The sequence below is a fragment of the Gambusia affinis genome, linkage group LG21, assembly GCF_019740435.1.
Source record: "Gambusia affinis linkage group LG21, SWU_Gaff_1.0, whole genome shotgun sequence".
Lineage (NCBI taxonomy): Eukaryota > Metazoa > Chordata > Actinopteri > Cyprinodontiformes > Poeciliidae > Gambusia > Gambusia affinis.
Genome location: NC_057888.1, coordinates 16,679,645 through 16,693,026, shown reverse-complemented (window position 1 = coordinate 16,693,026; position 13,382 = coordinate 16,679,645). Strand labels below are relative to the sequence as shown.

Below are 13,382 nucleotides of genomic sequence, written 5' to 3'. Positions count from 1 at the left end.
TATGATGAGATGAATACTTGTTGGACTGAAAATACACTTTCTAAATAATTCATACAGACAATATTTTCAAAGATGTTCATTTGAAACTCTGACCACCTTCAGTTTGAACTTCCAACAATGAAAAATCCTCCAGAAAGTGAGAAACTCAATACATCTTCCTTAACTACACGCATTAAACACTTCCATGTGTTTCCAAGGAACATTACCGACGTGAACTCTTTGGGTCCAGTAAATGCAAAGTATATCACCAGTGTTGTGTTACGGCTCGTTCAGAGCAGAGTAATGACTTCAATTTGTCAGCGTGAGCGTACCTTCTCTATGGACTCCAGGGTCTCGGTGTATTTCTCCTCTGTCTGCTTGATCTCTGTCAAGCAGCAACTCCTGATGTCGATCTCTGCCTGCTTCTGGAACGCCTACACACACACACACACACACACACACCCATGCAGAGGCCGGTTACTATGTGGCGGCGCTGTGGGCTTACAAACCGTCCAAACAGATGTAGTTGATCCAAGCCTCGGAGTGAGGTCAGGGGTTACACATGCTCACTAAAGTGTCTGCCAAATGTGAAAGAACTTTTTTTTTTTTTTTGCTAAACCAGAGGGAGAAAATGTGGCAACTTAACTAAGCATGAAATTAGATATAATGTTTCTGCCTGTTTTCATCTTGAAGACTAATTAGGTGGAAAATTGAGATATTTAGCTTAAATTTAGTCTGATCTGCAAAAACAGGAGTGTGTGTGTGTGGTGTTTTTTTTCTTTTCTTAAACTGTTTCACCATCTGGACGTGAGATGGAGGTTACAGATGGAACACAAACCGGAGGAGGGATGGCTTCCGTCTTCATCAGGTCCTCGTAGATCTCGCCGCCTTCTTCGTCCTCGTACACGCAGGCGTACAGGTCCTCCTCGTCCTCCACGCCGTTCTCACTGTGGGACGCACGCAGAGTGTGTGAGCGGGGGCCGCACGGCGCCACGCTGCCGACGTTGCGTGGAAAAATGGCTTTCGCCATCCGCAACGATCACGGAAAAAGGCTCACACCTGGTCATTGGATCCATCCAATGACCAGGTCGTATGTAAACTTCTGGTTTTACCTGCATCTAGATCAAGTGACTGCTCAGTGAGATTTCATATAGGCCTATAGTATCCCTCTGTCACAAACTACGGAAAACGGATTAAGAACAAAAAATGATAAATTATTCCTCCAGTTTAATGTTTTAGCAATAACTCCGGCACTCTTCTCATTTTGCCAGCATGTTTCTTCTCCCTGGAAGTAACATTAACGTTTTGTAGCGGTCCAGTCAAAGGCCAGACTCGAATCTGATAAGAGAATCCTTGGACACACCAGTGGAAACACATAAAAGCTGCCCAGTCTTCATAAAGAGTAAAAATCGGCCAGTAAAAGTCAGTTATTGAACGCAACTTTTTAGCAAAATCTTAATTGGTTCATAAAACTGATATTCCTTTTGCGTTCTTTTATCATCTTTTCTCTCATTTCCCCATCAGGCTCAGCCTTCTTGAAATGAATTTTACGCCCCAGCATGGCAGCGGTATGAATAACATTGGACTTGGCTACGGCTCACCTTGCCAAAAAGATTTACAGCATACATTATTATTAACTGACTCGTCACATAAAACCGCACAGGACATTTTGGGCCAGAACCAACTACAAGAAAGCTGCTGTGTATAAAATGGATATTTTCTGCTGCCTGTGCAAGTCTCATTCACGAGAAAATGGAGATTCTGATGAGAAAAGCAGAAGTCTAAGGCTACGTTTCGGGTTTTTAAAGATCTAGAAAGTTTTCCTTTGCAGATCAGATGGATTATTTCTGCAAAGTCGGCAGTCTACATGCTTTTTTTTACTTTTTCTTTTTTCTTGCATGTAAATTTCTGCTTGTACGTTTGGAAAGCTTTAAATGTGTCCGACCTCATCCTGCAGCTGGCTGGCTGGTTTATCTCTGCCGCTGCTTCCTGTGCAAATGGAGCTGTCAGCGCTAAACATAGAGCAGATCACTGCGAGGCGTCCCAGCATCTTTATTACTGTGTATTCATCTGCCCCCGCAGGCTTCAGTTACAATCCTAAAACGTCTTTATACTGCAACTGAAGAATTAAACTGCACACAAAAAGATACCATTTCAAAGTTTAGTGTATTTAATGGCGGATTTTATGTAATAGACCAACAACGCAGGTTCTGGAAAAAAATTAAGAGCCCACTGCACTGAACCTCACTGAACCTATTCCACCAAATATTGATTTCTGAACACTTCCCAAGTTAAAACATTAGTATTGTTGATCTCGTTTTCTGCAAATAAATACAAAACTTTTGCTTGGAATTTCAGAGACATGTAAGTCTGTAGTTCATAGAATAAAAGAACAATGTTCATTTTCCCCAAACATACACCTATAACAAGTAAAGCCAGAGAAATTGATCAATTGAAATGCTCTATCTTTTTTCCAAAGCTGCAATTGTGAGATAAAAAGCAAACGTTGAGTTTTTAAACCACTTACAGATAAAAGTCGCCGAAGCGCATTGTGCGTTTGGATTTAGATCCCTTTACTCTAATGCTCCTAATAGTTCAGGGAGAAAGTTGTGGAGATGTTTAAACCAGGGTTCCTGTTACGAAACAATATCCCAGGCTTCAAGCGTCTCACAGAGGAAACGGGGCGCACTGATTTCAGCTTTCTGGCCGATGCAGAAACGTTGAATAGCTTTTGTAGTGTTGCGACCGAAAATAGAACCGTGGATGAGTGGACAGCTCAAATTCAGTCCAAAACGATTCTCAGAAGAAAATCGATAACAAAAAAGGTCACTGTGTTGTCTGGCTATGTTTAGATAAAGGCATAACTGCACCCGCTGACCTATTTGCAGTTAGAGTGGATTATATTGTACGACTATTTTCTTGGGACTTTAAACCCAAAAGTTCAGAAGTCTTAGCATGAAGTTAAAATTTTAATGATCTAATTGTTTTAATCTCTTATTCTAACCACATGACACATTAACCACATGGGTAAAAAAAATAATGTCAGGCTGATCTGGATAGCACGAGTTGCATCGTTTCAAATAATAAAAAAAAACAAACTGTTATTCAATAAAAATCTGCAAAACCTTGCACTAAATGGGGCGTGAATAACGAATGACGAAAGTCCCACACAACTTGTGGCAAACTGAGAAAAAGCCGTGGGGGGGGGGCTGAGCGCACACTGGGAGCAGTGGAGGAGGCGGCTGCCTTCCAGTCGACACCCAGGGAACAAATGCTGCCCTCGTCAGCAAAATGCTCTTTTGTTTTAAGAACGGCAGGAAGCGGAGACGTTTATGTTCGAGGAGGAAACGTACTCCATCAGGTCCTCCAGGTGGTTGTAGATGTCCTCGTCTTCCACGCGCTCCTCTGTGGGAAAATGTCTGTGAGAGGAAACACACATTTATGATTTGCGAACTAATCAGAAGACGTTTTACTGCGCGATAGGTGCACAGTTCTCTTTTTTTTTTCCTCTTTAAAACGACATACCTGACTCCCATCTGTTGTGCGATGCTCGTGTGGGAAAGTTTGGACAGCGTGTCCATAACCTGGGACAAAAAGAGAAAGATTCATTTTGTTTTTAATATTGCTTTTTTGCATTGCAGGAGAAGAGAAACCGAATGTTCTCCTTCATTTATACGTGGCGACACAAGAGGGCAGCATTTTCTAATACTTCTGAAAAACCTGAGCTGCTGTTATCACAGTAAAATTTTATATTCGAACCTTTTCGCAGTAAATCCAGTTAAAGGAGGATTATACCCCTTCAACTCCACCATTTTAGCCACATATATGTATTTTTTTGGTGATTTTAAAGGACAAAACCACTAAATGGCAAATAATTATTGAAGTACGAAAGTGGTATGTTATTTTTATTTTCTGCTTTTATACATTTGTAGAAAGACCTGCATGTCCTTTGAGACACGGCTAACTGTGTAGCAGGTTTTCCTGCGGCTGTCTTCAACAATGTTTACGTCTAAAAGTTTTCCTGCCATCGCATTTTTCTGAATAAAAAAAGAAAAAAAAAGTGATACTATTATCTAATTAAATTTGGTAGTCAGTTGGTATTCCCAGAGTGAGAGAGAATACACGCCACACCCTTTTTAGATATTTTTCTTGCACAAAGTTAAAAAAAAATTTAACAAAAAAAAGTTTAAAATGCATCTTTTGTTTTACTTTCTAAACCTGAACTCCTTTATGTTGTTCTGTCTCATAAAATTCTAACAAAATCCATGAAGGTTTCCAGAAGCAACAGGGCAAAATTCAGGTATTTCAAGCAGAAACGGTAGCAGGAGCTCCGCTAAGCGCACACAAAAAGAAAACATTACCTAACCTCAAGAGAAATTGATCACTAGGATTGTATGATTACTAATATACGGTCCATACTTTAACGCCGCTGTGCTCAGGCCTTCACCCTTACTGTGCACATGTGGGAGCTAGTGATGAATCATCCCTGATCTCCCCTTTTAAATAAAGCTTTAATATCGCTCATTTATGCCCGACGACCCCTTCCACACCACGCTTCCCTTCACGGGTCCACACCAAACACATCTCATGTGTAACATGGATAAATCTGAACCGCAGCCAGCTCTCCGCGATCAATACCGGTCACACAGCCGGCCCGTCCCTCCCAACACATCCCCCGCTCCGTCCAGTAAATGGAGTAAACAGTGGCAGGGTGAGGACAGACCCAGGGATCAAGTTGTCCCAGCCAACATCCTTCCCCCAGCAGCGAGCTCACAGAGCTCTGGAAGCTGCTGCTTTTAAAATCAGCATCTGTGGCTTTTTACTATCAGAAAGGCCTGTTGGGTACGCTGGCTTCTGTGGGTTGCAAGGTGGGGTCGTGAAAAAGACAACAAGTGACATTCTGCGGTTCGTCGTCGTCGTCGTCGCATCCGAAAACATTTCCGACCGCTGGGATCAAGTTGACGTTGTTCGGCTACGTGACGTCAGAGCAGAGTTTGCTTGTTTGCCGGCTGCAGCTTACGATGAGAGAGAAATATCAGTAGGGAGCAGATGAGTGGTGGGAGGCGGTGACTCGGTGTGGCTTCGCAGCAGTGGGCGACTGCAGATCATCAGGAGAACATTCAATAACTTGTACGCACTGACTAAAGTGTCATAAAAAAAAATTTTTTACATCTCCAAAAACTGAAAAGAGAGCTTTATGTAACTGCGACACATGAGTGTGCCGCTATGCATTCTTTAAAATGTTTTATGCAAATAAACATAACGGCTTCAAGACTGATAGACAAAATCCAGGGATAAAAAAAAACAAAAAACAACAACTCATCGAACGTTCTTGGATGTATCCTAATCCTATTGCTTTGGGTGTCAATTGTGTGTACAATTACTAAGCACATTATGTTCCTCAGCAGTAGTTTATCTGCTGCCTGAATACAACACACAAAGTGGCTCCAAATATAAACTGAAGTGAATGACTTCAACCTGAGGGGAATCTGCTGAAACTGTGAATATATGGTGCTGTGCAAAATGAGTTGTTTGTTTTCAAAAATAAAATTAAAAAACCAAGTAAAGGTAGAGAACAGAAAGGACTGCCGTTTGCCGGTAGCAACCATAACCATGCTTGTAAGGTGGTGTCGTCAAGGGCTCAGAAAAAAAATATAAAAGGTGAGAAGAAAGCAGAATCAGCAGCCAGTTCAAAGTCCTTCTCATGGATTTTCTGACATCCATCTCAAGTTGCCAAACCCTCTGACTGGTTTTATGCAGAATTTGCAACACACCTGGACTTCATTAGACTGGACCATGAGAGGACAGGACACACCAAGCAAGGAAGTCTAAACAAAGAATCAGGAATAAGGTTATGAATCTAATTTACTAACAAAATGATCTGCAAACTAAAGCATTTACAGCAGGGCAACAAGAAAGGGTTACTTTAAAAAAAAAAAAAAAAAAAAAAACAATGCAAAAAGAAAGAAAACCCTCCATTTGGTTGTATCCGGTGATGCAAGCTGTGACATCATACAATCTGACCAGGAATTGCTGGGCTGGCGACAAACAATGGTGAGGACAAAAGATGCTTAATGTCAACTCTTCAAGCATTTTGTCTCTGTAATATTATTAAAAACATTTTCTTTTTTGGGAAACAGACCACTTTCTCAAACACACGGTGTGACTTCACCCCTGCTCCTAATGTAAATAATTACTGACCGCTCGCTACGGGAAGACCGACATCTGTCAAAATTTTACAAGATCCAGACACTGGAACCTAAAATGGAAGCAGCTCTGAAAGAGAGTAGTCATATAAAAGCTATTTGAGACGGACATCTTTTTAAAGCCAAGCAAGCAATTATTACGTTCCCAGTTGGTTTTATTAGTCATCTAATGTCTCATTTTCACATAACCTTGTAGCATAATAGCTTCAAAAAGACAAAAAATAAATAAATAAATGGCACAAGCGCGCGTGCATAGATAACGTTTAGTCCTAATTTACTATTATTCTTTTCCGTGCTGCAGCCTAAAACATGTGAACGACCCGTTTATGGATCAGAGGTTCTCCCGTCTTCCGACTAACGCTTTTGATGAGCAGTCGTTACGAATACTGATCTCTCGTGTACGACACCTGGATGCCGGTTCGTGGGCGCAGCATGTTCAGAAGCTGCCCAGGATATCTGGAGGTTTTTCCAGTTGTGGCTTTCAGGAGACTCTGGAGGGGTGAAGGGCGGGAGAAGCAAGTGAGGCGCTGCAATATTTTGGCTTCGCTGACTTTATGAGTCACAGTTTCACAAACTCAAATGACCATCTGCATAAAACAAGAGAGATTTTTTTGTTTTTGACTCGCATGAATTAGATTTTTCGATACTCATAGGAGTGAGCTCAGCATATGGGAGTGTCAGACTCTAAGAGGATATTTGGATGTTTATCCCCTTAACAACCAGGAAAGGAAAACATACGGCATCACCTACAGTGGTGCATACAGGGATTTTGGGGGGGGCGGGTATGAAAAATGGCACTTTGTGTGAGATTTCTTTTACAGGTCACTACAATGTATATGTAAAAAAAAAAAAAAACTGTTTCAGAAGGGCACTTTTTGCCCAGAGGAAAGGGGGCAAGCACTCTAGCACCACCTAGTGTCTATTTGTGCCTGTCCCTAAGTCACCAAAGGACAGCAAGGAAAGCAGCTGAGTTCCTCTCACACCATTTTTGGAAAAAAGTGTGTCATAGAAACTGTCATCAGGGATGGAAGCGGTTTGCTCAGTTCTCTTTTTGGATTTTCTCTTTCATAGAAAGTACTCCTCTCCTAGTACTTATGTGTCTTACTGCGTCATCAGTGGGCAACATCAGCTTGTCGCTCATTATCCACTGCAAAAACACAAAATATTATAAAGTATTTTTGATCGAGTTTCTGCCACAATAACTAATTTCGCTGGACGATAAATTGTCCTTTTAAGTACTATAATAAATGACAATATTGTTGTCTTGAGACCTTCTTCTAGTAATGTATAAGACAGATGAACTACAATTTGGTACATTTAGCATCGGCACCGGAAGATATTTTAAATATCCGACATAAAACACAGCAACCAAAAACAGTAAACAAAACAAAAATTAAATCCACTTACAACCAAAAGCATGAATAAAATGAATTATGATGTCTCTCCAAACAAAATTACCCTTCAAAAAATATTAAAATTCAGATAAGAAATTATCAAGCTTATTTTTACATATCACGCGATTAATTGAGACCGCCAGACCCCCACTGTGCTCTTCTGTTATGCAAAAAAACACCTTGATTTCAGCCACAATTGGCTGGGAAAGCAAAAGAACACAGACTGTAGCAAGACGCCCAGCAGCTCATGCAGGCCACCAAACGGCACGCTTCAAATGAATATAAGAATCAGAAATCATGTCTGAGGATGTAGTATCCACCACGGGCGCTCAGATCAGAGGTGAAACGCTCTGCAGGAGTCATGTACCACCATGTAGCCTCAGACGATCAAGGCTGACAGGGCCTCTTTGATGGAGGCTAATAAACCTGCCCCGGCTGGCCGCGGCCGCTCCTGTGGATCAACCAAATCACTACAGTCCAATTAAAGCCCGGCGAGGCGACGTGTCTCTGTGCAGCAGAGACCGAGCCAAGAGCACAACATGTGGATGTGTGCTAACGTCTGTTTGAAGCCGCGCAGCTGCTCGGCGCCCCCAATGTAATTACATAACAGAAAGGTAACGGAAAAAGAAATAAAATAAATAAATCACGTATATACTGTATACTGCGAGCGTTCCTAATCATATCAGGGCTGAGGGTGGTTTTGAATGAAGCGCACAAGGTGCATGAGTGACATCAAAGATCAGTAGCAGCGGCCGCACACATCTACTGATCATCTATTCTTTATTTATCCTGACAAATAATTCACTCTTATCTAAATATAGAGGGCACCTCCTTTTTTTTTTTTTTTTAAGTTGTGTAGTACGCCAGCAGTCTTATTGGTTTCAGATACGACCCAGCGTGCTGTCCCAGTTTTCTGCTCTCAGCTTTTATGCCGCCTTTCTATGGTTCCTTTTATTTTCCCTCTATATTAGTAATTACCAGCTAAAAATAGATTAAAAATAGAGTCCAGTTAGGTACTCCACTAGAATAGATAAGCTGATTGTATTGAAGGTTTTAGAGAGGGAGGTTGCTAAAAAGGATTTGGTTACAGACACCAAACCATGTTCAGTAACGACGTCGTCAAAATTCCAGATTTGGCCAACCCAATTTTCGGAATCCTGCAAGCTTTGTTTTCTTTTTTTTCTTCTCAAATTTCTACAGTAAAGAAATCTTTAAATATGGATCCTTAAAAAAATAAAATAAAAAATTAAATGGCTGAACGGACCAACATGTGGAATGCTGGACTGATAAAACTTTTAGAAAATGTGATGAGGAAAAAGACTCAAAACATTTCTCCAACAAAATCAAACTTCAACTCACAAGTAATGCTGATACGACCGTGAAAGTAGGCTCACTCTCCTTATGTTCATTGACATGAATCTTAACCAGCATGAATAAATTACTGCAGCACTGAATACACAGATCCAATAAAAGTACAATCTTTTCTTCTCTCATTACACCTTCTCTTTTATGCCAATGTATTGAAAAACATTACATCTAAATGTATGTCAATGAATTTGTGGATTTATTCAACACAGATGCAGACATGTGATTGAAGTATATGTCCTGCTTTTGATTCACTCCTTAAATAGAGCATGTGTATCAGAATCGATGGTGTGGAATTTACAGAGTGCATAACTTGTTTTATGACATTCCTGCCTTTTGTTTTTCTTTATTTAAAATCTATTGAAAGTCTGCGAATGAAATTTCAAAGCTTAACGAGAGCCCTCACGTTGTCAGTTTCGAGCATTTAGTATGCCAGGGTGAGTGGAGCATCTGGTTAGCAAACAGTGAGATTAAGTAGTGTTATGATTGGGTCCTTACTGTGATATCTGTGACAAACTATGTCTGTTTATGCAGTGAGAAACATTTTTAGATATAATGTTTAAGAGCCTCAGATGTTCCAACTGACCAGGCTTACATATACATGTATATACATGTTCTGCTTTTTTTTTTGTTTTTTTTTGGCAAGTATACTTTTATGGTTTTGTCACCTCATTTCATTTGAGAGAAAATATAGCTGAGTAAACCTCACCACACTAACCAGAAGGTGTTGGGACCTTCTGTTCACTGCGGTGTGTTGAACTGATTCCACGTTGGTGGTTATAGCAACTGCAGTTTTTAGTCACAAAGCGTGTGATTTGCAGCTTTCTGCGTTTTGTAGCTGCTTTAGTTTATTTTATTTATTTATTTATTTATTTATTTGCATGAGGACCAACACGTGTTTTTTTTTTTGTGTTTTTTTGGTAACACTTTATTTGACAGGTTGTGAAAAAGACTGTCATAACATGTCATGTCAGATCATGATTTCTTGGTTAATGTCAAGCTGTCATAACGAAGACATTTTGAATAATGTCCGCTTCGTGTTAAAAGGGTCACGATTTTCCAAATGACACTTTATGACAGCAGTCATAAATATTCATGAAGACTTACTCGTGTTAATAACAGGTGTTACGTCATGTTTATGACGGTGTCATGACAGTCTTATTCACAAACCAGGTAGTGTTACTGTTTTGTTTTTATGAAGGTGAATTCATAACATTAACTGATGTGTCCCTGTGTGAAGAGAGCTTATTTTAATGTAAAATGAAGCTTGAATCTTTAGATGAACTAAACACAATTGAGCCTTCACGCTGGATTTAGCAAAAAAATAAATAAAAAAATAAAAAATGATTGAAATTACCCAAATCGCTTAAAGAAACAGCGTCCATAAAGTAATGGTGTGTACTGGAACCACAGAAAACATCCCACCTGACTCTGTTGTTTTTAAGAATGCAAAAGAAGTACAGCTGGTGTTAAAACCAAAGCGCAGTTTCTATGTTTAGAATAACAGTGGTGCAGCAACGCTGCTGGGCTCTTTGAAACTAGACCTGGTCCCTGTATACATATTAACAGGTCATTTCGATTCCATTTGAAGTAAGTGATCCCCCAAAAACCCCTCGCGTTGGAGCTGTATCGACAGCGTCTCTCTCCGTTTGCCGTTGCCTGATAAAACATTCATGAAACGCCGGAAACTTCCGGTAAGTCACTACAATCCCCGTTTACGTTGTCAGAAAGGAAACCACAAGAGGCGATAGGGCAGTTTCCTGAGTTTTTCCCCATGGTTTGCACATGAAATTGATTAATGCTGCTTGTCCGTAAACGTTTGAGTATGTTTGCTAAATTGCGTTGCGACTACGATGCATGGATTTCTTACAGAAGCAGCCGGTGCATTAATTCCAACCCACGAAGAGCAAATGAAAAGTTGATTGGCTCAGAGGGAGATGAGTTAATGTTTGACAATCAGTGCCATCCCTCATTAAGGCTTATAATACATAATTAGTGTGTTTGGATACACACACACACACACACACACACACACACACACACATACTGATTAAAATGCTGAAGGAGTCACTGCCATTTGTCTTTTGACTTTGTTCGCCACAAACCTAAATTTATATTTGTTGTTTGCACTATGTGCAACTCTACTTAATGTAGAATGTTCTTGGTAGCAAAAACATAATTTATTTTTTATCTAAGCCTAAATAATTGCAGGCATTAACCCTTACAAGTAAAACACAGACAGAGTAGAACAATTTGACTTTCAGCTCTTTCTATTCGCTGCTGCTATGTTGTTAGCCATGAACAGCTAAAAGAAGCTACGAAGGTGGCATGTTCATTTGAGTTAATCCTATTTTAAAGGGTGTAAACTACAACAAAACATGAACTCAGAGCGTCTGCGGGCTGCTTGCTAAGTTTATTTTATTTTTTTAAGGTGTTTCTTTGTACAACGAGCCGTTTCAAACATTCTACACACACTTACTACCAGCTTTCATGTCGAATAATACAGTCATAGCCGATAGGGAAAAATTAGAAAATGAAGCTTTGAGTATTTTTTTTTTTCTTATTTTTTCTAGACGTAATGACAACACCTCAACAGGAAACGGGTCAGAAGTGAGGTTGTTCTTGCTGTCCAGGTAAATCACATCAACCTCGGACAGAGAGCCCCGCAGGACCCACACTCATCAGACATCCTCACACATGGATTCACGCCCTCGCTACCAGGTCTTCAAACATCCTTCGCCTTGACCCTTCCTGTGCGCTTCAGGTTCACTTTATTAGGCTGGACTTTTGCTCGTACGATCGTACATTTTTTCTCCATGAACACGCCGATGCTGCGGCGCACACATCCGAGCCGTAAAATTTTTACTCCACAGCGTTTAATTCAGCACGACACCCCTCAAGTGGCACACACCAGCACACACACATTCTGCTGTCGCATAACTCTGTGTGACAGAGGAGTGGAAAATAAAACTGCTTTAGGTATTTTTAAAATTGTTTCAGCTCTTTAAGACGGTCTAACCTGTCTTGTACTTATCAAAATGACATTTTAACAATTCATTTTCATATATCTTTTAATTACAGTTTCAATTTAAACAAAAAAAAATTGAAAGTTGAAATTATTTCAAGAGTAACTTGAAATATTCAAGCCTTTTCCCGGTATACCCGGGTAGTGATAGACCATTTAAAGAGCATATTGGTAAAGTATTGACATTGGCAGGAATTGTCAAGACTTTTACTTATTATTTCATCACGTTGGCATGACAACGCTATTTAGTTAGACAAAATTTTAAGAAAAAAGATACAAAACGCAAAATGCAGAGACAGAGTCCATTTAGAAAGTTTGAAAATAAATTCAAAACTCTTTTTCTCAACCACTACAAGTAGCTTTGTGATTGAATTAAACAATTCCCATTAATTTAAATAAGAAAATGATTAGACACCCTCAATAGACAAAATGGAAAAAGACTCGCAGCCAGAGGTTAAGTTTCTGCAGAGGAGGGGGCGCTCAATCTTAGCAGCAGGCAGACAACAACCTGAATTCATGAGCAATGAAATCTCCACTCTTCTGGGTCTAATGTGCAGTCTAGCCTTTTTAGTGGGGAAACCAGCCTTAGAAGAGGCTGGAGTTTGAGATTTGTTCTGGCAATCATAGTGGCAGTATCAACAAGATCTAAAAGTTTTCGTACCCTCTGTCTTCGAGAGATGAAGTTTGACACCCTGCTCTAACACGGGTTCCTCCAGAGCTACAATGTACTTTGCTCTATCCATTTTCCCATTAAGACCACCTTCAGTTAGCTTGTGGCAAGCTCAATAAAGAGTTACTGTTTTTCTTTAAACAATTGCTTTACTCTTGCCCCAATTCTGTAAAGCACAGAGCTATTCTGTTTACACAAAACCACTACCTAGAAACTGACGGTTTTTCAAATGGGCAAAAAGTTCCCCGTTTAGACAGCGCCACCGAGACACCAAGAGTCAAATGCAGTTGTCATGCCAAGCCACTAGATGGCACTGCGTTTTAGCACATCGTAAAACGTGCAAGCATTTTGGAGCCTTAGATTCCACCTCACTCGCTTCCACCTCATTGTAAACGGTAACATGAACAAAATGCTTATGTAACATACGTATTCCTTATCAGAAATAAACTAAACTGAACAAGGTAAGTAGCACAACACAGCACGATGCAATCTGCAATTGTTTTTGTTGTTATCTGCCCGTTCACGCCTACCATAAACCTTGCACTCGTAAGCCATAAGCGCCTGCTGGGCTCCAACTGACGACCACTCCCAGGAGAAAACCTGCATGTTATACAAATGAAAGACATACTGGCAGTCAAACTGGCTAATAAAGTGGATTCTGAATTAAGGTCTCCAGTTCCTCAAATATAGAGGTTGAGTTTAAAATGAAGGATGGTGCTTTTGTTTATTATTTACAACCATTC

General features: G+C 40.2%; 1 protein-coding gene across 2 annotated transcripts in view; it reads right to left on the bottom strand.

The window, feature by feature from the left end:
* The window catches only part of LOC122823935 (guanine nucleotide exchange factor VAV3), a 93,556-nt gene that overhangs the window by 44,786 nt on the left and 35,388 nt on the right, over window positions 1-13,382 (bottom strand). For both annotated transcript variants that reach the window (XM_044103990.1, XM_044103991.1), the window contains exons 3-6: window positions 3,505-3,563; window positions 3,333-3,398; window positions 818-926; window positions 312-413 (exon numbers count right to left, since the gene is read on the bottom strand). In XM_044103990.1, the coding sequence (XP_043959925.1) occupies window positions 312-413; window positions 818-926; window positions 3,333-3,398; window positions 3,505-3,563 (336 nt within the window). The remainder of the gene's footprint in view (window positions 1-311; window positions 414-817; window positions 927-3,332; window positions 3,399-3,504; window positions 3,564-13,382) is intronic.